The sequence below is a fragment of the Vulpes lagopus genome, chromosome 1 (assembly GCF_018345385.1).
Source record: "Vulpes lagopus strain Blue_001 chromosome 1, ASM1834538v1, whole genome shotgun sequence".
Classification (NCBI taxonomy): domain Eukaryota; kingdom Metazoa; phylum Chordata; class Mammalia; order Carnivora; family Canidae; genus Vulpes; species Vulpes lagopus.
In genome coordinates this window covers 151,809,781-151,836,732 of record NC_054824.1, presented here as the reverse complement: position 1 = coordinate 151,836,732, position 26,952 = coordinate 151,809,781, and the positions used below count along the sequence as shown (strand labels likewise).

At 38.8% G+C, this 26,952-nt stretch overlaps 2 protein-coding genes across 23 annotated transcripts in view; one reads left to right on the top strand and one right to left on the bottom strand.

Annotated features, from left to right (window-relative positions):
- Positions 1-15,404, bottom strand: part of CEP170 (centrosomal protein 170) — a 129,727-nt gene extending 114,323 nt beyond the window's left edge. For 8 of the 14 annotated variants that reach the window (XM_041751085.1, XM_041751117.1, XM_041751104.1 and 5 more), the window contains exon 1: positions 15,273-15,404. The gene's annotated coding sequence lies outside the window, so the exon portion shown is untranslated. The other 6 variants (XM_041751092.1, XM_041751089.1, XM_041751099.1 and 3 more) reach the window with 6 other exon arrangements.
- Positions 15,405-16,273: 869 nt separating this feature from the next.
- SDCCAG8 (SHH signaling and ciliogenesis regulator SDCCAG8) overlaps positions 16,274-26,952 on the top strand; it is a 241,883-nt gene continuing 231,204 nt past the window's right edge. For 6 of the 9 annotated variants that reach the window (XM_041751144.1, XM_041751169.1, XM_041751145.1 and 3 more), the window contains exon 1: positions 16,275-16,443. In XM_041751144.1, the coding sequence (XP_041607078.1) occupies positions 16,377-16,443 (67 nt within the window). In that variant the 5' untranslated portion in view covers positions 16,275-16,376. Of the gene's footprint in view, positions 16,444-26,952 lie in introns of all 9 variants that reach the window. The other 3 variants (XM_041751159.1, XM_041751175.1, XM_041751196.1) reach the window with 1 other exon arrangement.

The following is a 26,952-nucleotide window of genomic DNA, read 5'->3' as shown; positions in this document are numbered from 1 at the left end:
TGGCCCAGTACCTTCCTACTTCTGTTTCCTGAATGAACAACAGTAGTAGAAGAAAGAAAATGTGATTTTCTTAACAAAATAAATGAAAATCTAAAAGGAAAAAAAAAAGTGATAAATTTCAATTCCTGAAACTGTCATTTAAACCAGCAGTACAACTACCCAAAGGTTAGAAAAATATTGCAAAGGGGCACATGCATCCCAATATTTATAGCACCATTAACTGCAATAGCCAAATTATGGAAGCAGCCCAAGTGTCCATTGACTGATGAATGGATAAAGGAGTTGTGGTACACACACACACACACACACACACTGGAACATTACTCAGCCATCAAAAAAAAATTGAAATCTTGCCATTTGCAGTGACACAGAGCTAGAGAGTATTATGCTAAATGAACTAAGTTGGTCAGAGAAAGACAAATACTGTATGATTTTGCTCATAAGTGGAATTTAAGAAACAAAACAGATGAACATGGGCGGTGTGTGTGTGTGTGGGGGGGGAGACAGAGGCAAACCAGGAAACAGATTATTAACTATAGAGAGCAAACAGGGTTACTAGAGGGAGATGGGTGGGGGATGGATTAGGTAGGTGATGGGGATTAAGGAGGGCACTTGCAATGAGCACTGGGTGTTATATGTAGGTGATGGCTCACTAAATTCTACACCTAAAACTAATTATTACACTGTATGTTCACTAACTGGAATTTCAATAAAAACTTGAAGAAAAAAAACCTAATAGTAAAGCTTATACGTTAAAGTGAACTAAGTTGCTGCATCAACTGCCATAAGGCTGTTAGAACTTGTACCAGGCCCTTAAAAATTTTTTTAACTAAAATTTCATTTGTTTAATGCAGTTTAAGTAAGGTTCACAGAGAAATTCAGGGAGAAGGTACAGAGATTTCCCAATACTCTAACCTCTACACAAGCATAGCCTCCTCCAGTGTCAACATCCCCCACCACAGTGATGTATTTTTTACAGCTGAGGAACTCACACTGACACGTCACTATTAACCAAAGTCCACAGTTTACATTATGATTCACCCCCGGTGTGGCACTTTCTATGGATCTAGACAGATGGATGGTGACACATATCCATCATTATGGAATCACAGAATATTTTCACTGCCCCCAAAATCCTGTGGTCTCTGCATACTCATCACTCCCCTATAACCCCTGAACTTTTTCTTGTCACCAATTTTGCCTTTTCCAGAATGTCATATAAATTGGAATCATAAAGTTCGTATGTAGCCTTCTCAGATTGACTTCTTTTGCTTACTAATATACATTCCAAGTTCCTCCATGTCTTTTCTTGACTTCATAGCTCATTTCTTCTTGGCGCCAAATCCCATTGTCTGGGTCTACCATAGTTTTTATGTACCCATCTACTTGCTGAAGGACATCTTGGTTGTTTCCAAGGTTTAGCAATTAGAAATCAAACTCCTACTAATACCATATCTTTTTATCCCATCACACCAAGTACCCAAAAGATAACTGAAAAAATTTTAAACAAATGTATATATTCAAAATTCTTATTTCACATTTTCCCCATACTAAAATCCCTGTAGAAAATATTCTTAACATTAAAGCTTCTGCCTTTTGGGAAAAAAAAAAAAATTAGGGTTGCATTTTAGCTAAAGACTCAGACTCAATGAAGGTATAGATATAATTGATCATATGTTATAAAAGCAAACAGATATAATTATCTGTAATCTTTTATTTATAATAAGTAGCATTTACTGAGCATGTACCATTCTAAGAACTTCATTCATATACGTATGATCACAAAATTGATTTTAACTTCAAAAATTATGTAAGTTCTAGAAAATGGACAAACAGTATGCACCAATTTATAAATGAGGACTCAATTTTATGAAACATTCTAAAATGAATTAATCTATTTTTTTTCATTCACAAGTATTTAATCACTAAGTACTATAGGTAAGAGGGAAAAGAGTGATAATCAGTATAGAAAAAGTTCTTTATTCCACAGAACACAGAAGTAAAAATAGACAAAAAAGCTAAGTAAAAGAAGACAAGTTTAGTGACAATGGGAAGGCAGGAATGTGAAAAGACAAAGAAAACAGCATAATGTAACAGTTTTAGGGTGTTGGTATTTTAGATTGGGTGGTGTGGGGAAACATCTCTGAGAAAGTAACATACACTTAAATCATATTCACAAATTCAGCTCTGCTATATAACTTGACCAGACCAATAATGAAAAATATATCTTGGGAAAAATTTTCTTTTAAAGCCTTTCCCCCACTTGAAATGTACAGTTAATCCAAAACAATAAATCCACAGCTGTGCTATTTTTGGATACTTACCAAAATACTTGTTCTATGCTCATGTGAACAAACTCGGTACTGAGAAAATTTTTGTTTTCATATGCTCCTGATTATTTTGAAATAAGTGCTTCAAATTTTAACTTTACCATATAATTAATTAAATGTTTCAAAAAACAAAGCAAATACTGAGAAAAAATGTAATTTACAACTTTCACCTAAAATGGCATTAAACTGTGAAAAATTTTTTCACAAAAAATGAAGATGACATTCTAGTATCAATAGCCATATATTCTGTATGAGTTTATCACATATTTCCAAAAGAAGACTTAATTTGGATAGGAAAAGCCAGTGATTTAATAAGACCTGATTTTGGGGATCTCTGGGTGACTCAGCAGTTTAGCGCCTGCCTTTGGCCCAGGGCGCAACCCTGGAGTCCCGGGATCGAGCCCCACATCGGGATCCTGGCATGGAGCCTGCTTTTCCCTCCTCCTGTGTCACTGCCCCTCTCTCTCTCTCTCTCTCTGTCTACAATAAATCAATCAATCAATCAATCAATCTTAAAAAAAAAAAAAGACCTGATTTCTTCATAAAAATCATTTTATAAAGTGTTAAAGAAAATGCTTGAGAAAATAAGTTATATATTTCCATAAATTATCTAAGCATTAAAATTTCCTGCCAAGTTTCCTCTGCCAGTTTATGAAAAATGTAAAGTCTGACTTGCTTTCTTTGGTAGAAGTGCACAACTTTGTTAAAACCTAACTGCTGTTTTACAAGAAATCATTCAAGACTTAGATTCAAACATTTACCAAGTACCTTCTTTGTGCCAACAAATGTGCTAAGTGCTTAAACTCTCAGCCTTCACTTAACTCCCAGAAGAAGTGCATGGGAGTCATTTTTGCCTTCAAGAAAGCTAAAGTTAGGGCAGCCCTGGTGGCGCAGCGGTTTAGCGCCGCCTGCAGCCTGGGGTGTGATCCTGGGGACCCTGGATTGAGTCCCACATCGGGCTCCCAGCCTGGAGCCTGCTTCTCCCCCTGCCTGTTCCTCTGCCCCGCCCCCCTGTGTCTCTATGAATAAATAAATAAAATTAAAAAAAAAAAAAAGCTAAAGTTAAATGACTTACAGGGTCACAAATCTAGTAGTAGTAAACAGGAGCCATCGGGGCTTTCACACCAAGTTCTGGGCTGCTCCCACAATCACAGTCTCCATCATATTTTTCTCGAGTATCTTAAAATGATGCTAGTGATGCCAACTCCTACAAACTCAGACTTGGCTTAAGAATTTGAATATGACTGAAAAGAAACTTTTACCTGGTAACATTCTCTGACACTACCTTTTTAAGCCATAAACACTGAAGATTCATGCAAGACTCAGCCTATTTTTAATCTACCTCTTACCCACCTGCTTGGCCACCAGCAGGCTCCAAGACTGCCTCTCTGAGAAGTCTGTAGACAAATAAGAATCAATCAGTTTGGGATCCCTGGGTGGCGCAGCGGTTTGGCGCCTGCCTTTGGCCCAGGGCGCGATCCTGGAGACCTGGGATCGAATCCCACATCGGGCTCCCAGTGCATGGAGCCTGCTTCTCCCTCTGCCTGTGTCTCTGCCTCTCTCTCTCTCTGTGACTATCATACATAAAAAAAAAAAAAAAAAAAAAAAGAATCAATCAGTTTATATTAAAGTCAGATCAAAAATCAGCTGACTCATCTGGAGGAATGAGGCGAATTTAGTAAAGAGGGTTCAGCATGGATCAGAAACTCAGAATCTGAAAGAAGAGCAAACTATCCCTAGGCTCACTGAACAACAATGATCTGAAAAACTGTCGGGTCACATATCAGTAGGAGCAGGAAACATCTACAGAAGGGGCTGACAGTAGGAAGAAAGCAGTATAAACTAAGAGTCTGTAAGACCTTGAAAGCCAAATGTCTTTGATTCACCTTCCCTAGTTCAACAATTCCGTAGCTGACAATTTCCCTTAGCTCTGTCACCTGTCTGTAACTCATTGTTTAATTTAACAGTGATTGTTAGAAAATATTTCAATAGCACATCTAAAAAACTTAAAAGTGAAATAGTTTCAAATGATTTAAGAGCCTTTTTCTTGGGACGCCTGGGTGGCTCAGTGGTTGAGCGCGCATCTGCCTTTGGCTCAGGGCGTGATCCTGGAGTACCAGGATCGAGTCCCACACTGGGCTCCCTGTGTGGAGCCTGCTTCTCCCTCTGTGTCTGCCTCTCTCTCTGTGTCTCTGCCTCTCTCTGTGTCTCTCATGAATAAATAAATACAATCTTAAAAATAAAAAAAGAGCCCTTTTCTTACATGCACACATTCATGTCTGCAGTTTACTTTGAAATGCTTCAAAATGTAAAATGCACTGATGAACAGACAATGGATATATGTGTGTGATGTGTGATAAAACTAATATAATGTTGGAGTGTTTGGGCGGCTCAGTTGGTTAAGCATCTGCCTTAGGCTCAGGTCATGATCTCAGGGTCCTGAGATCCAGCCCCATGTGCTGGGCTCCCTGCTCAGTGGGTCAGCTTCTCCCTCTCCCTCCTCCTGCATTCTCACTCTTTCTGCCTCTCTCAAATATATAAATAAAGTCTTTAAAAAACAAAAACCCTAATATAATGTTAATGGTACAAATGGTGAGGTGAGTATTCACTATGAAATTCTTCCAATTTCCCTGTATATTTGAGATAAACCACATACACACAGACCTTTGTATTCAAACAACCCATCTCATCAATTAACACTAGTGAAAGAATAAGATAGTTTAAAAAGTCAAATCTCTGGAAACATTATTTATATAAAATCTAAGGAATGCACCCAAAGCTGAAGTGAGAAAAACTTTAAAGCCTTAGATGTATTTTCTACTAAACTAGAAAAAATAAACTTATCCAACAAATTAATAAAGGATTAAAAATTTAAAAAGAAATTAATGAATTAAAAACACAAAAATAAGAAGGCTAAATCAGAAGTTACTTCTTAAAAAAAAGTACTAACATTCCTGACAGATTTTTTGCTTCGTTCATCATAAACATTTGGCTCTGTAATTAAAAGACATAGGCACACATGTGATTTTTTTAAATTTAAGAACTATAACTTTATACTTCTAAATTTGAAAATCTCAAATGAATAAACTTCTAGGAAAATGAGAATGACATAACTGACTAAAAAAAATAGGTAGGAACTTGAATAGATCTGAAAACACTATCAAAAACTAAGACCCCAAATACCCAATGGACTATTACTCAGCCATAAAAAAAGAATGAAATCTTGCCATCTTCAAGAAAATGGATGGATCTAGAGGGTATAATGCTAAGTGAAATCAGTCAGAGAAAGACAAATACCCTAATATTTCTCATAAAGGGGGGGACACCCAGGTGGCTCAGCGGTTGAGTGTCTGCCTTTGGCTCAGGGCGTGATCCCAGAATCCTGAGTCAAGTCCCACATCGGGCTCATGGGCAGGGAGCCTACTTCTCCCTCTGCCTATGTCTCTGCCTCTCTCTTTCTGTGTCTCTCATGAATAAATAAATAAAATCTTTTAAAAAGAAAAAAAAAAAAAAGAAGACACACCAAAATCAGACTCTTAACTATTGAGAACAAACAGGTGGTTACCAGAGGGGAGGTTGGTGGGAGATGAGTATAACAGGTGAAGGGGATTAAGAGTACACTTATTGCCATGAGCACTGAGCAATGTATAGAATTACTGAATCACTATATTGTACACCTGAAACTAATATAACCTGTAGGTTAGTTTAGACTAGACTACACTACACTAGACTAGAAATTAAAAGAAACAAAAATAAGGCCCCAAAATCTACCCCCTTGTCATCTTTCAGATCATTTTAAAAAAATCAATAAACTCAGTTTAAGCTCAATCAAAACCTCAAAAGGATTTTTTCAAATGAGCCTGACAAAATAATGCTTAAACACATCTGAAAAAAAAAATAAGCATACAAGGAAAACTAAGTAAATTCTGTTAAAGCAAATGTAGTATAGGGAGAACAGTCTGTCCCATTTATTTATTTATTTTTAAAGATTTTATTTATTCATGAGACACAGAGAGAGAGAGAGAGAGAGAGGCAGAGAGACAGTCGTAGGGAGAAGCAGGCTCCACGCAAGGAGCCCGATGTGGGACTCCATCCTGGGTCTCCAGGATCACACCCTGGGCCGCAGGGGGCGCCAAACCACTGCGCCAATGGGGCTGCCCCAGTCTGTCCCATTTATAAACAGATGTTATAAACTTATGTTATACAACACAGTAATAATATAGCAGTGCAGAAATAGGTAGATGGAATAAAAAGATCCAGAAATAAAGCTAAGCATATTAATAGAACATTATGCAACTGTATCAACTAATGAAAAGTAATGCAATAAGTGGTCCGTGTATGGAAAGCTATATACATAGGTCTAAATACATTTTAGAAAAACTAACACATTTGCACATATTAACATCATAAAATCCATGAGAATTAATACAGGTATATATTTAATAAAACTGTGCAGTGGTATTACTTCATAAAGGAAAAGAGGAAATTGGGCTACACACAAGTTAAAAATCTTTGTTGGGTAAAAATAAAAAAGATAATGACAATCTGGGAAAAAATTTTACAACGTATATGACAAAGGAGTTGTAACAAGTATATACAGTAATAACATTCCTTCAGAAAAAATTAACAAAGGGCACACACAAGCAATTCAGATTAGAAATACAGTGGCCAATAAACATATATATGTTTATTTATATATACATATATATATAGATATACATATATATATTTGCCAACAAACTTTTTATTTTTTAAAAAGTTCTTCAGATATATTACTGATAAGAGAAATCTAAATAAGGTTTTCAATTTATCACCTTGGCAAAATTTTTTAAAAGTATGTAATATCCAGCATTGGTGTAGGGTTGAAGCAACAATCTCATACGCCAATGATGGAAGTGTACACTGGAAAAGACCAGGGAGAGGAGATTGACTTCATCAGAAAATTAGATAAGGCATTCAAATTCAAATTTTCTTTAATACATTTAATTTCTTAAAATACTGGCAAAGAAAAATAGTAATTTGCACAGAAATTCAGTTGTTCACAATTTTTAAAATATTCTTAATTTCCATAAATTCTAAGTAAATTACAAGTTTGATAACACAGACTCCTATACCGTCATAAAAAAATTAGAAAGTTTAATCTTATGATAAAATGTTACAAATTAAGCCAAAACAGACAAGAAAACCTAACAATGGCATCACTGGCTAGCGGGATTACGAGAAGTGTTCTTCCTGATGTAATGGTATCTTCTAAATATTCTGCAATAGACAAGGATTAGATTTGTAATATGAAAAAAAAAATAGCCTGAAGGAATATGGTGGGCTTCAATTTGCAATGCATTGTTTATCCAATGAGAAGTGTTTACTGAGCAACCAAAGCAAATAATAATACATGGGGTCCTCAAGACAGGTATTCTGAAGTGATAGTCCTTTGCAGACTTATTGCTCAAAGTCCTCTATTTGCAATGTTCCTTTTTCACCAAAATAAGTATTTTATACTTTACACCTCTGTATCAAGTATGCTCATTTCCTGTCTCCTCAAATCAGTTTCTAGCTGGCTGCCCTGAGTTCAAGACTCCGTACAACCCCTCAGCTTTGAATTTGTACTTTACTATTCCATGTAAGATGTGACAAATCCTTACCTGGTAAAAACACCTTCCACACACACACAAAAAAAAGCCAGTTAAAAAGAGGAAAAATTTCCTTTTGGCCTGGAAAAAAAGTAAGCTGGACTCCTTACTTTTTTCTGACTTCATTCTCATTTAGACATTATGCTTGGAATTAAGGATAAATTTAGGATTGGAGAAAGTAATAATCTCAAAGCCTCTTTCTCACATCATGTCTTTTTCTCCACTCCCAAGAACTCTAAAATTATGTGTAAAATGCCTTATGGGGACAAAAATGCAGAAGAAACAGGAAACTATTCCTACAGTGTCAGATTGAAAAAAATATTTCTATTCATCACTCCAAACAAAACATTTCTTCAGGTGTAACACTATTAAGTGACACTGCCACATCTAGGGCTATGGGAGGAGATCCGTCTTTTACACCTACATCTTTTGCTTTTCAACATAAACTTCTGAAGTAAATGGACTATCACTAGCTTATTTTATAGATGAAGAAACTGAATTTCTGAAATTAAGTGACATGTTTAAGATCACACAAGTAGTGGCTCTGAATCAATTCCCAATAGTAACACCACCACCTCTCCTGTTCAGTACTCAGCAACAGCAGCAGCCATAACCCATCTACCTAAGAAACAGCAGGGGCCTATTTACAAAGAAAACTTTGTTCAGGGCTTTGTTGAGATTTAGTAGTTTCTGGAGGAGAATGATTGTGAACATCCCCATCAAAAAACTAGAAGAGATGTCTAACAAAATGTTCTCATCCACAGTTTAAAGCAATATTCAGGTTATTAAAGGTAGTATAACCTGACTAAACATTCCCTCTCTCTAAAAATAGTATCTTTACTCAGCTTTTGTGACAGCAGACTCTTACCTCACTAGCCACTTCTTTTCAATCCTTCTGGATAGCTCTTTCTCCCTTGCTAAGCTTTCACTGTTGAAGAGTATCAGGTCTCAACTCTTGGACTTCTTCTCATCCTAATTAACCAACTCTCAAACTAAGTGATGTCTTCCAGGTCTATGGCTTTAATTAAATATGTTCTACTGGTGATGCTTAAGAATTAAGTATCTTCAGGCCTGAACTACTCCTCTGAATTCCAGACTAGTGTACTTCACTGCCTACTTGCTAGCTCCACTCCGATGTTGAACAGACATTTTAAACTTAACATTTCCAAAACTCTTTTATTTTTTAAAACCAGAACCTTGTAACTTTCATTATCTCCACCATTATTCTGGTGGAAACCATTGACAACTTAGTATAGATCACTCCAGTTGTCTTCTTAGTTCAGCCGGATGTTCCTATTCCTTTCCCCACCAGTCTGTTCTTCACAAAAGACCTAGAACTACATTTTTAAAATATGATACAATTCTTTTGTCATTCCTTTGATCAAAACCCTCCAATGAACTCTGAAAGCACTTGAAATTAAAAGCCCTACAATCTCTATCCAACCTCATTTCTTCCAATTCTTTTTTCCTCTTGCTCATTCACCTTCAGCCAGTGGTCTCTTTATTCTCTGAAGTCACTCATCCCATTCCTATCTCAGGACCACTGCACAGTCCAACCACACATCTCCATGGCTTACTTCCTTACCTAATACAATTCTCTGCTAAATGCCACCTCCTTACAGAGCAGTATTCCCTAATTGCTCCTAAAATGGTAACTCTCTTAAGGTGCAGAATATTGTCTTAAGAGGTTATCTTCTGTGTAAAAGAGGAGAGGTGGGTTAAGAATACATATTTGTTTAACTTGAAAAAATTCACTGGAATGATACAGAAGAAATAATAAAAAGGTAGCTATTGGATTAGAGAAGGTGCTAACCCAGCAGACAAGGTGAGGAGTAGGAGGATTTTTCACAGTATTTGTTTTTAAAATAGTTTGATTTCTTTGAACCATGTGAATGTTCTGGGAGACTACTTAAAAACAAATGAAAAATAGCAGCCCAATATCACAGTCCACCCCCTTATTATGCATGTTCTTCATAGCATCTATGCTTACTTTACTCTCCGTTTTATAATTATCCATATCACCCAACAGACTTTAAGCTTTAACCAACTCCTTTAGTACCGGAGAATATAATAATTTTCTCCTTAATTAAAAACAAAAAAACATTCAAATGGTTTTCATTATCTTTGTATCATCTCAAGTATATTTTATTTATGTTACATTTACTCTATTTATAAATCTGCATGGCTTTGTCCTTGTCTATATCTAGTACATGGCCAGGACGAAGACATAAAAGGGCTGGCTTGTTAAATCTATAAATGTCTATAAGACAGGAAGGAAAGAGAATCCCTTGGTTGACAGTATCATGATTTGTGAAGACTTCAACAAGTTTTAACTATAGGTATATTCAAGGAGATACTATCTGAAAGGGATAAAGTTAAACAGTGCTTCAAAAAAATCATGACAGTATCATGATTTGTGAAGACTTCAACAAGTTTTAACTATAGGTATATTCTAGGAGATACTATCTGAAAGGGATAAAGTTAAACAGTGCTTCAAAAAAATCATCTATGTGTACTTACAGAATGGGAAAAATCTTAAGACAGACACTAGCTTATGTTGACTATATCAGTGGTTTCTAAACAGATTTTTAAAAAAATGAAAAACAACATAAATTTGCCAACTTTTATTGTTCATCTAAGAACCAAACCAATACAAAAAAAAACAAAGCAAATATTACAAGAAATTACTACATACTAACACTATCATTTCATAAAGAGGTCATTTTAACATTAGAAAAGTAGAAATACAGGGATCCCTGGGTGGCGCAGCGGTTTGGCGCCTGCCTTTGGCCCAGGGCGCGATCCTGGAGACCCGGGATCGAATCCCACATCGGGCTCCCGGTGCATGGAGCCTGCTTCTTCCTCCGCCTGTGTCTCTGCCTTTCTCTCTCTCTGTGACTATCATAAATAAATAAAAATTTAAAAAAAAAAAAGAAAAGAAAAGTAGAAATACAGACACTCAAGTCCCTTGAATTGCATGCCTGTAACCTGAAAAGCCATATAACTTTTTCTCATTTCTTTTTTGCTTAGAACTAGCACAGATATCACCGCTTTTAAAGAGTTAACACAATTTTAGACTGTAAACACAAGTGTATAGCTTGAATTAAGGAAAGGGATAATTTCACTACACTGCATTCAGACCATAATTATAGAATTAAATATAAAAACTAGATTAGAACAAAAAGAGCAACACTGACAAAACAAGAGTTGACAAGAGATGAGAAAGGTAAAGGAAACAATATCAAATGAAGTTGTAAAAGTTATATATTTAATTTAGGAAAGAGAAAACCTAGCAAAGAAATACTTTACTGAATCTTACTCTTAAGACAGAATTGTAACCAATGGGGAGAAGTAAGGCAGACAGTAGCTCAACTTAATTAAGATCTTTCTATCATACTTTCCAAAAGCTAAATGAGACATCCTATGCCTCTTTGTTTATGGAAGTGCTGTTCTTGGAAATGCTGGACTTGATAAGATCTCAAGGATATGAGTAGTAGTAGAAGGCACACTATACCAGATGACTCTAAATAAAGTCTCCTGTAGTTCTAAAATTTTGTGAATCAGAAAAGAGTACATTTTGCTTTTTTAATTTACCAAAAATGATGAGTGGAAAGAATTTGTCAAAAAAGACAAAGATTTAGTTATAGGCTCCACTACTTAGTAATGTCTGACACAGAAGTAAAATTATTCACTAACTCTGGGCTTCAAATATTCTCAAATTTAAATGTGCAAATTTATACCTATGTACAAGACTGTTGCATTTATACCTTATACACAAGACTGTTACACACATGCTGCCTGACACATAGTAGGTTTCAACATGTGGTACGTATTAGTCATTGATTCAATAAATATTATGTCCCAAAGGGTAATACGTTCCATAATACTTAGCACTTATAGATATATTCAAATAATGAGTTATTCTCTATGTCTCATATCGTTTCTCAAACCTAAGCAATGCATGCTTGAGATTCTTTTCCACTTTTATGTTTTGTATAATCCCTATTTGTATGTAAGTAATTTTTGTAAGGTTTTCTTTAACCTTGCTTTTGTTTCCTTTCTACCTTTGTTTGACATAAAAAAGGGCTTTCTTTACCTTCAGTATATACAGACTATGTCATTTATTTTGGCCAAAAAAGCCCAAATTATAATATAGATATACTGTTGCATAATCATTCAACTAAACTAGACTATATGTCTAATATAATCAACTCTACTACCAGACAGATGTCTTCTTACTCTTTTGTATTGTCCACACTAACTCACTGCTGAGCACTTCCCTCAAAAAATATTTAAGAAAATAAATTAAATCCCATCTCACCAAGGGTAGTTGATTATTGGAAATCTCAGTTACTAACAAAAGTTTATAAAATGAGGATGGTCTGAAGTTTCTCCCCATAAGAACAAATTCATTTCTTACTGAAACACAGCAACACTTAACATTCTCCTCCATATTATCTATCCACCAAGGATTTTTCAGATGGTATCTAATTGCTCTTTTGTTATACTTCCATAATAATTTGCAACTATACAGATATTTTAGTTGGCAATTTAGTACACTGCTGTTAGATATTTATTAAAAATGGGAAAACTTAAAACCCCATTGTTCACGACAGAGAACAGAAATCAATCATTACAGATTAATTAAAATAGTAAAAATTATTTTATAGGAATATAATTTTGTTGCAATAAAAAAACATTAACAAGTTTAAACATACACAGTATTCAGTACTAGATGAATGATACCTGGTTACAAATGCAACAATAAAACTAGGTTTTTCTTCAGTGATAAAAGGAAATAAACTAATACTTAGAATAAATAAATCACTAACCATAGAGTTTTTAAAAACATTTTGATATTTGCATTAATGGGCATAATGTATGATGACTTTATAGCATAAATTTCATTATTCTAATGCTAGGACAGAAAACATGCAGATGGCTATTTATTTCCATACAAAGTAAATGCGAACAGCAAAATTAACCAGTAAAATACATTTAACGTTTGGTTTAATATAATTTCACAGGCTGAAGTTAGCTAGATTATTTTTAAGTAAGCTAAGATTTAGAAGGGGCTATTAATAAATTTTTAAAAACTCTATTAAAATGCAATGTAGAATTAAAGGGTAAGATTATAAAGCAATAAAAAAAGCACTTTATGTCCAAAGCAACTCAATGAAAAAAAAGGTAAATTTTGATAAAAAGTTCAACAGATTTTTTTTCTCAAAAGCTAAGCTGAAAACAATTCATTAATTGAAGAAAAATGAACTTCACAGCTTCCTGTTACATGGCAATTTTATTTTTAACCAAGCTTATAGAATTCATACTATAAAATACTACTGAATATCAGGAAATAATAAGATATGCTTACTAATAGGGAAAAACTTCCAAGAGTTTGTTTTTATGAAAAGCTCATTTTAGGGCATCTTTCCTTATAAGTTAATTTATAAAACTAAAACTCCACTTCAGGAGAATTATTTTTGCATCACAAGGAAAAAGGACTAGATTAATACAACTAGAGTATCAATGAACTTGATCGCTAAAGAAACTCAAGGAGCACGTAGAGAAGCTTTCCTTAAGTTTTCTCAGGCCAGGAGGACTAAGTGAAAAAACCAAAAGAGCGCACTGCAAGAACAGATCTTGGTTTTATTTGCCTCTGCCTTTCCATTAGCATTTAGGCTTGGACAGACAATTCGGTTAACTTCCCAAGTTTTAGCGTCTTCCTCCGTGTCAAGTGCACTTTGATTCTTGACTTTTAAAACACCAAAATTCTACAATATCTACAAAGTTGGGAAGGACAAAAACAGCCCTGGTTTTACTTTTTAAGACAAAATAACGGCAGAAAAAAAAAACACCCAAAATTATTTGTACTTGCAATGTAGTATTTCCAGAACTGAATCACTAAATTTTTGAAGCATATCCAGCTAGGATTGCATCAGTGAAGCTCTAGATGCAGTATTCACGATGTAACTCCCTCCTCTCCCATTATTCCTCCACCTGCTCCTCCCCATCCTGCTTATTCTTTCTTCCGCTTGTTTTAGTGCCAGCAAACGGTTTTAAGCATTGAAAGCTTAAGATGAAATCATTTTAAAAGATGCATTTCGAATCAACGATCATCTGCACCACCACATTTCTCTCAAATAGGGTGGGATTTCACTAAGAGAATGAAAGTAAGAATAAACCAAATCAGGAATAGAAATGTACCAGGCCTGTTTTTTTTTGTTGTTGTTGTTTTGACTGCTTAAAAAAAAAAAAAAAAAAACCGGAAAGATGTAGCCCCATCTATTCCCTCAGGAACGTGAAAGCGTTACCCACCCAATGAAAAAACAATTCTGCTGGTTCATTTCCCTGCTACAGAACAGCCTCGTCGTCGGGCCCTTTCTAAGGACGATCTTCGTCGCTCTCCAGTAATTTCATACGGCTCGCCTTGGCAGTGCTTGGACAGGCGCTGTACCTGTCTTCCAGGGCCTCACATCCTTCAAGCAAATACCTAAAGCTCGACTAAAACACCGCCCTCCCTCCCACCCTCCCAGCCCCCCGCCCCCCGCCCCCAGCCCCGGCGGTTCTCTTAACTTAGGACACAAATCCCACGTCTTCCCGCCTAGTGTCAGGCACGGCACCAAGGCAAGCATACCCAAACCCCACATTTGAATCTTCGGACAATGAAGCCGACAGGAAGCCGCTCTCTCCTCCCCTGGGTTTACCACGGAGCCGGAGCCTGCGCGGGTGCAGTCGCCTGGCACAGTGCGTGACACCACGTCTTCCACGCCCTCCAACCGCGTCCAGAGGGCGCCCGGCCTGACCTCCCCCAAGCCACCCCACATCCGCAAACCAACCTCACAAAAAGGCCCGGCACGGTTAGCTGCTCCGACCCGGGGGAAAAAAAAAATCCCTTCCCAGCGCCAGCGCAGCCATTCCGTCCAGTGCTCCGCCCGCGCCCCCTCGCGAGCTGCTACAGCGCAGGGGGGAGGGCTGCACAAAGCCGAGAGAGGGCTGAAAAGCATTCAAGAAGTCCCCGGGAAGAGGCAGCGACCACGGGCCCGGAGGGGCAGCGAGGAGGGGGCGGGGAGGGGCGGGGGCCGAGTGGGGGAGGGGAGGGAGGCCCCGACGAGCCCCGGCTGGGGTGCGGGGGGGGGGCGCCGCGCGGAGCCGCCGGGAAGCGCCCCCTCCGCCGCCCGGCCCGGCACTCCCGGCCCCGGCAGGCCGCGCCCTGAGCCCCCGCTGCAAACCCCGGAGGATGTGGGGAAGCGGCGGCGGCGGCGGCGGCGGCGGCGGCGCCTAACCCGACCGAGCAGCTGAGCGCATCACTTACCCCTCACCGCTGAGAGAGGGACCGGACGGGGGAGGCGGGGCGCGTCGCGTCCCGTGAGTCTCTCGCACGCCGTCCTGCCCCCACCTCGTCGTCGTCGCCGCTGTCGTCGTCGTCGCTGCCGCCGCGGTCGAGCTCCCGGCCCTGTGCTCCGCTGGGCAATAACGTTATTCCACACACGCCCCGCACATAGCGGTAACGGCAAAGAGCGGCCGCCCAGTGCGCAGGCGCCTGAGGAATGGGCGAGGAGCCGGGCCCTATCCCCTCGGTCGGCCCAGTCCCAACGATCCCCAACTGCGCAGGCGCCAAACGCAGACAATGAAAAGGGGCTGTGCGGAGGGTCTCACCCAAAGGCTTCTCCAGCTGCCTATTGCGCAGGCGTGCTCCAAAGACCCGCTGGAACAATAAAGAGGGCTCTGGCGTTAGTCGGGACCGCAACTAAAACGGACTACGCTTCCCAGAGGGCAGCGCGCCAAATGCAAGCGGACGTTGGGTTGCTGAGCATGCTAGGATTTGTAGTGTAGGACGCCTTCACAGTTAGGCTGTTTGGTAGATTTCAACCTTCTTGAGAATGTATTTGGCCGTTTTGGCAAATGTCGCGGCTGGCGGGTGGAGAGCTTGTTATTTGTGTTCTTGAGAAGACCCAAGGACCAACCGAAAACTAGCAAACTTGGAAAAAGAGTCAAGGCCTCCGTCAGTTGGGTGGTCCAAACCGCAGGGTGGGATAAAGGCAGGACTCAGCCAGTCTGGGCTGGAGAAAGAGGGCGGAGCCTCCGAGCAGTCTCTTGGCAACCGGATCTGGCCGCCAAACCGCCAAAGCTTTTAGCGCGATGTCCTCCGGGAATTGTAGTACAGTCGGAGGGGTAGTTTAGGAGCCTCGTGACTGCAGGCCAGCAGGCTGCGAACTACAATTCCCGGCGTCCACCAAGAGGGCCACTGGGTGGGAAGGGCCCCCTGCGAGCTCCGTCCGGGGTTCCCTGCTCCCCCAGTGACAGCAGCGGCCGGAAGCAGGCGGGTGCTTCTCCGGCGCCAAGGCCTCTTGCTCCCCGAGGGGCGACACTGGACACTTCCCTACGTAACTCCCATCCCTGGGCCCCGAGTCTGTGCATGGCGAAGTCCCCGGAGAACTCTACCCTGGAGGAGATTCTGGGGCTGTATCAACGGAGTCTCCGGGGTGAGTTGCGCCGAACCTCTGCGTGGGCGGGGGCTGCCCAGGTGCGTTTCCTCACACCCTGGTTCAGCCCCCGCCAGGACACAGAGGAAGAAGATGGATGGTGCTGTGAACCTTGAGGAAAGATGAAGTAGTTTGTGTTTGTCTTTACGGTTAAGCAGTGTTGTTTCCCTTGATTCCCATAGTGACCTACCTGAACCGACTCCCCGCGCTCGACTGAAGCATCTTTGTCGCCCGAGGCCGGCAGAAACTCGTGGGTGGCTCTCCCCCACTCCTGCCCACTTCCTGTCCAGTAAATGCCTGACTCACGCTTTTTACACATGCGGATTGTGGTGTAGTGGGCTGAATGTGACCTAGCGGACCAGGAAAAAGAAAATACTAATTATTTTAATCACAGCAGCTTCAACTTAGTGGTCTAAGCTATTTACATACATCAAGATAAGTTAAAACTTACAGCAACGTTATGAATATCCCTCTTTTACACGTGGAGAAATCAAGGTGCAAAGATGTTAAGTTGGGCCAGAGTCCGCACAGCTGGTTAGGGGCACAGCCGGGTATTAAATTCAGGGCTGACAGCCTTAAAAGCCTATTTTTTTTTCTTTTTTAAAAAAATTGAAAAAGATTTTTTTTCTTTATTAATCATGTCGCAATTATTATTACTGAAACCTTATTTAGTTAATTCACATTTTCTTAATATGGCTCCTTATGAGTGAGACTTTATAGAAGTGATGGTCGTACTTAGAGATCTGTCATCTTGGACATCATATATGCCATCTGGAAACCTCAGTCTTGTTATTTTTAAATAGGAAGTTATGTCAGCTACAGGGTTATTATGAGGAGCAAATGAAATAATCCATGTAAAGCTTTCCAGCTTTTTTTTTTTTTTTTTTTTTGCTGTTACCCATTGGTAAGAAATACATTTTATATGGGACATATACATGTAAAAATTTCACTGAAGAATATTCTACTAAATAAAATACACTCTATTCTTTTGCATTTTGTTAGCCCTCTAGATCATTGACCAACCATTTTTAAACAATTATCTAAAGTGTTTGGAACAATGAATCATTTAAACATGTGGTGCCTACTATGTGTAAGGCATGCGAGGTGTTGGGGGATGCAATGAAGTAGAGTCCCTGTCCCCATGGAGCCTCTGGATTAGTTAGGAGGAGAAAGATGATAAAATAATTACAGATTACTATGATAGAGAATGAGGGTAAAGATCAGTGCTTGGCACATAAGAAGCACTCAAATGTCAGCTGCTATTTATAATTGGTACTTAAAGATTTTTCAAAGAGATTAGAAAGTTTATCTTTTAGAGACTCTAGATTTTGTAAGCATTATTCTGTATTGTTTCCATCTGTCAACAGTGTTCTAAACTGTCAACATTCTCAATACTCAAACTGCAAGAGTAAAATAATTGGTCTTGATGAATACTTTCATCAGCCTACTGATACTTCAAGAGCTGTTAGATACAGAAATAACCATTTCTAACTTTTCGTTTGAAAGCAAGATAAACGCTGTGCACAATGATAATGAGTGATTTTCAAGGCTGGTAAAAATTTGTTTTCTGTCATAAGTTTTTGCTAATGCTTCTCCTCTTTTACCTTATTTTGAACCTTTATGTAAGCAGTGAGGCTTAATATTGGGCTTTTTTACTACAATAAAGTGGTTAATTTCAAGAAAATGCTGCTTTCAATAATTATATAGAGTGGAGAGTTTTCGTTAAAAGATGATACATTTTAAAATAAATTTTAAGTTTAGCATAATATAGTATTGTAAAAAACATAATCAAAAGCAAACATGAAGCAGAGAAAAAAAAGATTTGTTTTTTTTTTATTGATGGTTTTAACAATGAATAAGGAAATGGAACCTGAAATTTTTTATGGGTTTTCAGGACTTATTATTTATTTAGTAGCATTCTAACTTTTATGTTTATTTAGTTTATATAACAGCTTATGGAAGGAAACAGCTAATCCTGAATGAAAGCACAATCAGAAGTTCTTTGCTTCACATGTATAAATTAGCCCTTTTAATTAACATAATTCCCTTTAGAGTTAAAAATTTGTGTTTCTTAATAACAAAGTATGGTGGCATTATTTTACATGTATAACTTCATTATTTTAAGTGTTTGCGCCTAATGACTTGAGAATTGTGTTATGATACAATCAGATAAAACGTAATTTGAGGTTCTTTTGTTTTGGTTTTGTCTATCTGCCATTATGTCCCCAAAATGTTTTGCCTAGTTCATGCTTAAAGAAAGGCTAGTAAGTATTCTTGGTCTTTCCTCATGTGTTACTCCTCTGGTTCCTAAATAACTGTATGTGTAATTATTATTAATATCCCTTCATTTATATTTAGCCAGGAAGTACAGTATAAAAATGCAAGATGCTTTCACAATTTTCTTTGCTAGTCCCTCATTTTTGTAGCTTTTCCTCATTATTTTATTTTTTAAAAAAGGTTTTATTTATTTATTCATGAGAGACAGAGAGAGAGAGAGAGAGAGGCAGAGACACAGGCAGAGGGAGAAGCAGGTTCTATGCAGGGAGCCCAATGTGGGACTCGATCCCGGGACTCCAGGATCATACCCTGGGCTGAAGGCAGACACTAAACCGCTGAGCCACCCAGGTGTCCCTTCCTCATTACTTTAAATGTAATTTTAGGTAATGTTATATAGTATTTTAGAATTTGAAGCTCTGATTTGAAAGGCAGAATCAAAGCTGCTTTTTTTTTTTTTTTTTTCTTTTTTAAGATTTATTTATTTGAGAGGTTGGCGGGGCAGAGGGAGGGAATTTCAAGCAGACTCTGTGCTGAGTGCAGAGCCTGATAAGGGGCTCAGTCTCATGACCCTGAGATCATGACCTTGAGATCACAACCTGGGCTGTAACCAAGAGTTGGAAGCTTAACCAACCCAGGCACCCTGCTTGCTTTATTTTTTTTTTAAGATTTTATTTATTTATTCATCAGAGACAAAGAGAGAGAGAGAAAGAGGCAGAGACACAGGCAGAGGCAGAAGCAGGTTCCATGCAGGGAGCCTGACATGGGACTCGATCTGGGGTCTCCAAGATCAGGCCCTGGGCTGAAGGCGGAGCTAAACCGCTGAGCCACCCGGGCTGCCTCTTGCTTTTCTTTAAAACTGGAGTAGGAATCTTGTCTCTTCTTGACTTGTGATCCTAGAACAGCCATGCTCCTAGAACAGCCGTGGAAAGAGGGAGCCCATTGACAGACTCCACATTCTCCTGTTGTCCTTTCCTTCCTCACACTTTCCAGATGTATTCACTCTATCCCCTCTAAGGGTCTCTCTTGCTTTGGATTGTTTGTGCCCTCATTGCAAGAAATTAGATTTACTGACTGTCCTTCAAAGTAAGTATTCTGACAAAAAGAGAAGGCTTCATTGCCCCACAGATCTGTAATATTATTGCTTCCCAGTAGATGATCTGAAAGTTTCCAGTGTGGAGAAAGTATCCCAAGGACCCTGGGAATCACGAAATTTCATCTAGAAGTAGAAGTGACTTGGGAGGTCTCCTGGCAGTATGATTAGGTGTTCATTCTCTTTGTGGTGAATGTAGGCAGCTAGCATTCAAGACCCACAGAATGACTGAGAACAATCTTGGGAACTGGAGAGTGTAGCAAATACCTTTCTCTCATTTAAATCCAACACATCATCGTACAGAGGCCATGAGGTATATGCTAGTATATAGCCAAGAAAGGGTCAGAAAAGCCATTGTAGAAGGGAATCGGGGCTTTTTAAAGATCTGTGCCCTGAACATAGAGATGTGATAATAGAAAGAAGAGAACTTGTTAGAAAAGCAGTGTTCCATTCTTAATACCAGAATCATGTCCAGTGTCTTGCTGCAGTGTTGGCTGTGGATACAGTTGTATCAACAACACTGTGTCCATGACTCCCCTATTCACCTAGTTCCTAGCCACCCTTGGCTAAGTGGGCATAAAGAAATCTGGAACAAACTTAGATTGGGACAAGAATACATCATTCTTTTCTAGACACATTTTGTAAGCTAGTTCCTCTTTTTCTTTCAACATTTTTGTGTTCTGAGCTCTAGACTGAATTTGCAAAAGAGTTTGGTGGAGTCCAAGTGGAGGATGTAGAACTAGGAGCCCGGTCCCTGAAACCCTACTGTGGCTTTGCTGATAACCATTGGTGTCACCTTAAGTGAGTTAGTAAACTGTTCTTAGATTCATGTTCCCTCGTCTGTAAAAGGAACAGTTTGCAGGAGGTGACAGAATTACTGCCTTTAGGACCCAAGCGGGTGACAAAACATGTGGTGGAGTCTACGGAAGACACAAGGCTTATGGCCAAACTGGGAAGTTTATGCTTTTTGTAAAAACATTCCAATTTCTGGGGCGCCTGGGTGCTCAGTCGGTGAAACTTCTGATTCTTGGTTTCAACGCAGGTCATGATCTCAGGGTTGTGAGATTGAACCCCATGTTGGCTCCATGCTTAGCGGGGAGTCAGCTTGAGATCCTCCTTCCTTCTCCTCATGCCCATAGGCCCACTCACATGCGTTCTCTCTCAAATAAACAAATCTTAAAAAAACTAAAACATTCAAATTTCTTTTTCTTCTCTCTTCCTCCCATACTTGGTTAGCAAAAGATATCTGAGAACCTCATTCCCCCTGCAGGCATTTTTCTCAGACCCCTGCATCTCTAATATCCCTTCTGCCAATGCTGATTGGACCATGTGAATGATAAAAGTTACATTTCTGGGACTCCTGGATGGCTCAGTTGATTAAGCATCTGCCTCTGGCTCAGGTCATGATCAAGTGCTGGGATCAAGTGCTGCATTGGGCTCACTGCTCAGGGGGGAGTCTGATTCTCCCTCTCACTGTCCCTCTCTCTCTCTCTCTTTAAAAAAAAAAAATTATGTTTCTACCTTATAAAAACGAGAGGAAGGAGTGGAAGTAGGTTCACAGAAGCCGAGAGCTTGAATATGGGAGAAAATTTATAATTTGGGGGTGATTCTTTCCTTTGTAAATTGATCTAGTTTGAGAAAACTGACAATAATGTTGATATGTTTCACTTATATATGATTGACACATCTCCTCAGATCCTACAGAGTGTTTTTTTTTTTTTCCCCTTCCAGGGAAGGGGTCACATCTGTAGATGGCCTGTGTTAATCTTACTTGCCAACACCTTGGTCACTGAATCAGCCAGTAGAGCTATCATCTGGACCTTTCATAAACTTAAGAAAACATATGTGCAACTTGTAAGAAGTAAAGTTCTTCTTTTTCTCAGTTTTACACATCAAACTTGTATTTCTCCTTTTTATTTTTGCTTTTGAGTGTTTTCCGAATGTTTTGCCATGTACACTATAAAGGTGTAAACACACATGCTCGCACACACACATTCTCCACAATGAGTGAGTGCTTGTTTGTTTTACTCTCAGCCTCATTGATAACAAGATAGACAGCAATGTAATAAAACCCCTGGAAGCATTTGTCATGAAATGAGAAAATTATTTTGGTATTTCAGTGTGGACTGAAACAGTCTGCTCTCTTTTCTCAAAATTAAAGAAATGGAATGGTTTAGCTATTAATAAATAAGGATTGGCAATGCAAATGAAATTTGTAAACACATTTGAGTTTTTTTTTGCTGATAAAATTTAGAGTACATATATTCTTTTTATGTGTGTGTTTTATCTGCTCTAAATGGTTTTTAGATTGTTATAACCATTTCTTTTACCAGAATAACAAAGCTAGTAGAATCCCATTTTTTTCTTTCTCACTACTGAAGGATCAAATTTAACAGCCAGAAAAGAAAAGCCAGTAAAAATTTATTTTACAAGTAAGTAGTCATCCCTGGAATAATTTAGTGCCAAAACAATGGTTCACTGTTATGAAATTTTAAGAGCATTTTCACATGTTCTTGGGCAGAAAAAGAGATTAAATTGTTCTCAAGCTAATGAGATACTGAGAATAATTACATTTTCTCTTGAGATGTTTACAAATGTATGCTCTGATCACTTACCCAGTGTGGGTTAAGGTTTCCCACCTTTTCACTTAGTGATACTCCTCTCGGGCTCAAAAGATAGAGAAAGTAGCTGAACTGAGCTAAAGCAATCTTGATGGACAGGGGTGGGTGGGGTCAGGGGTGTTCTTCATCAAGACTCACTAGAGTATTTATAGGAAGATCACCTAAGCTGGCTCTGAAAGATGGCTTTGAAGTGTAACTTACTTCACATGTTAGGCCTTGAAACAACATGAAGCTAAATATGAATTTCTAGTTCCTGATTACAGTAGGAACAGCTGGGTCAGTAGTACCCATCACGGCAGTGATGGTTGGGGCTTATGCACTGTCCACCACCACTGCTGTGGCTGAATAGCTCACTGTCCTGCCCACTTTTCATTAAGACATGGCTATAGTTACAACATGGTAATGTGAGAGGTCTCTCCTCAAAATTCAACATTGTTGATGACGCTGCTATAAACATCAGGGAGCATGTAACCCTTCAAATCTGTATTTTTGTATCCTTTGGGTAAATACCTAGTAGTGCAATTAATTGCTGGAAGAGACTCTTAAAGGTAGAGAACAAACTGAGGGTTGATGGGGGAAGGTGGGTTGGAGGGATGGGCTAGATAGGGGATGGGATAGGTTATGATGAGCCCTGGGTGTTGTATGTAAGTGATGAATCACTGCACTGTGTTCCTGAAACCAATATTGCACTGTATGTTAACTAACTAGAAGTTAAATAAAAATTTGAAGAAAAAAAAAAAACTCAACTCACCAAAAACTTGAACACTAGCTATCCTGTTTTATTGATCTAAAACACTGGTTCTCAACCAGGGGTGATTTTTCCACCAAGGGGACATTTGGTAATGTACAGATATATTTTCAATTATCACAGCTGGTGGTGGTGGTGGTAGGAGATTTGATGCTAAACATGCACAACACAGCTCCTTACAGTAAAGAATTATCAGGTGCAAGTATCAATAGTGCTAGGTTGAAAAACTGTGACCTAGAAGTAGCAAGGCCTTGCTCATAGCCTTTGTTCTACGGAATCATCCTTGAGTGTAATTACCATTAAAGATACAGATTGTACTTGGCTGGTGATTTTACCTGTGTTCTACCACCCTGATTAGAATTACTTCTTTATCAGTGGAAAGTGACAGGTGCATAAATCCTCTCAGTTGGTGCTAAACACACACCTGGTGTATCCCTCATAACATGTGTATATAGTCAGTCTCCTTGGTTTGTCAACATCCACATATCTTAATGATCTTCCAGCCACTGCTTTCTTTCTTTCTTTCTTTCTTTTTTTTTTTCCAGCCACTGCTTTCTTAAGATGTTGACATTCTTGTTCAGATTATCTTCCACTCCTGGCACCAACCACTTCACATTTTTCAGCTATTAGTGTCTTTTCTTTTATGATAGAATTTTCTTCTAAATTTTTCTTAGTTTCTACATGTTACTTTTAATCCGTTTCACTGTTGTCATTGCCATTTCCAAGGCTGGCTTTGTCTGGCTTTGGATTAGGCCATTTTTATCTTGGTTGTCCTACCTAGCAGTCCTCTAATAGACAGCAACAGCAATCTTCCGAACTAGCTGAGGCCCGGTCAAGTGTGGACAGATACATGTATCTCTTATCTCACTGTGGTTTCATTTTTCTGCTTGTCTGCCCTGGCCCCAGCTTGGTTTGAGAACTGCAGTGCATTTTGTGTCTCAGCCTCGGGGAGGTATGGTTCATGGCCTGGTTTCTCAGAGATAGCTGGGTGCTGCCTGGGGTGTGGTTTCCTCACCCTGTCGCCAGGGTTATTCTCATTCGCATCTCCATGTGCAGATGGAGAATGTAGGCATGAATAATTCACGTGTGTATATAAGTGATGATCCTTCCTAGACTGGGACATATTTATCTTCTGTTCAAAAACACCTTCATTAAGCGAGGCCTGATGGTAAGCTGGGAGAAAGAATGGGGGGAACTGGACTACAAAAATGATTAAGAGAGAATGAAATTGGCCAACGATTTCGGTGCTTATTGTTCTGATTGATGTTTGGATAGCGGACCACCAGAAATATGATTTACTTACCTTTATGTTCTTGTGATGCTGCAGGACTCAGAGGACCTATTTGTGTTTGTATTGTATTATATTGATAATTGAGTTTATTTCCAGGCCATGGTTGATGCTGGGAGAAGAAATCAGGATACATTGTGAAATACTTTTACTGTCCTCTCTGGAGAGAAGGGGAAATGAGTATTCTTTCCGTCTCTTGGTTACGGACAGATAAAGCTGTGCCCAGTTGCAGTGGGATAGGAAATGATAACTAGAACCTCCTGTGTAATCTAGTTTGTAGCAGATAACTGCATGTGGGGAGTAGTGTTCTTTAAAAGGACTACAAGGGGGATCCCTGGGTGACTCAGCAGTTTAGCTCCTGCCTTCAGCTCAGGGCATGATCCTGGAGACCGGGATCGAGTCCCAGATCAGACTCCCTGCACGGAGCCTGCTTCTGTCTCTGCTTCTCTGTGTGTGTCTCATGAATAAATAAATAAAATCTTAAAAAATAAATAAAATAAAAGGACTATGGGGCCTTCAGTTGCAGTGGTTCCAGCTGAAGAGCAATAGAGTTTCCTCTGTTTTGAATCATCTAAGCATTATTCCTCAGGATTAACTGTTTGTTACAGTGTATAATTATGTTGCTATGTATATACTTGAAGAGCATTTAGTGTGTTCTGAAATGTACTATTGAAATGACTTAAAAATATCACTTGACCTCTTTAGTTTTAGTTTTAGAACACAGTTCTTGCAAATTCCTTCCCTTCCTCTCTGATCCTGGTAACTGAAGTCAGGGATCAAAAAAAAAAAAAAACAAAAAACAAAAAAACAAAAAACCCATGTCTTAGATATCACTTTTCCTGGGGATGGTTGTTTCAGTAGCTCACTATTTCACATAACTGTTTTCATAGTGTGATTTTAACACGTAGTCTTTGAATATCATAAATTCTAAAGGAGTAAAGAAGAATATTGGAAAAGGTATTAAATGGGTTCATGAAACTCTGCCATCATTGTAATCTGATAAAAGTACTCTATAGACGTTTTCAACTGCGACATTTTTCCAGATTTCCTCCCTTTTTCCTAATATAGCGTATTAGCTTTTAGTCAGATTAGGTATAAATAAATGATTATCCTTTGCTTAGAAGTGAAATCATTTCATAGCTCTATCGAGCACACTTTTAACGTTAGTCAAACCCTCTGTTTCCTAATGGACGCAATAAAGATAAGTGCTTTATTCATACATTTATGTCTGTAAATTTAAAGCTCTGTGAACTAAATTGCTAATCATGTAACACTTTGATTTTCCTTTTCCATTAACAAATCTCTTTAGAAAATACTAAGTTATTGGAAAACTACTGCTCCTTTTTATTTTGTTAAAACCAGGAATGTGTCTTATCTGGGTCTTTCTTAAACTCATGATGAGTAAAAAAGAAAAAAAAACACCCCCAAAAACAAAACTCATGATGAGTAAGGGGTTAGTATTCAGTACCAAATGCCTGTCAGAGAAAGGTCTGTGTGGAAATAGGATTAGTGTGTGGAGAAAAATATAGCAATAAATTCAGTGGGTCTCTTGTGTAGTTAGTAATAAAATGTCATTGTTGAACCCTGACCTGAAAGACCTGTTTTCTTTCGTTTAATCAAGAAATAAAATGAGCTGCTGTAAGTGAAGAACCTATGTTAGATATTTTGTAGCATGGAGTATTTATTTTTTATTTTTTATTTTTTTTACTGAGTTACACTTTTTCTGCTCTAAACTTTGAAATTAATGAGCTTGGGGCAGCCTCGGTGATGCAGCAGTCTGGCACAGCAGTTTAGCGCTGCCTTCAGCCAGGGCTGTGATCCTAGAGACCTGGGATCGAGTCCCATGTCGGGCTCCCTGCATGCAGCCTGCTTCTCCCTCTGCCTGTGTCTCTGCCTCTTTCTCTCTCTGTGTCTATGAATAAATAAATAAAAATCTTAAAAAAAAAAGATTTGAAATTAATGAGCTTGGAGAAAGTAAAATCTATTTCTCAAGGTCCTGTAAACCTTGATGTATATTTGTAAATATATTTTCATCCATGAATGGTAATGAAAAAAGATGGTTGTTTTGTAGCTTTCTTAGAGTTCCCAAATAGGTAGCAAAGATGAGGAGCTTTTCTCCTGAGGACATAAGAAGAAATAGACCTGAGTTGTCAAAGAAGAGCAAGAATGACGTTGGTCATCATTGTTATGAGTTGTTCCTTCTTAGGGAAAGTAACATCTCCCTTTGAGGATCTTAAGGATTGTTTCCGTGGAGTCCATTTGAAATAGATAATAGGATGCCTGGATGGCTTAGTCAGTTCAGTATCTGTCTTTGGCTCAAGTCATGATCTTGGGGTCCTGGAATTGAGGCCCTTGTCAGGCTCCCTGCTTATCAGGAGAATCTGCTTCTCTCTCTCTCCCCCTGCACCCTTTCCCCCAACCACTTAGTGTGCACACATGCTCTTTCTCTCTCAAATAAATAAAATCTTCAAGGAAACAGATAATA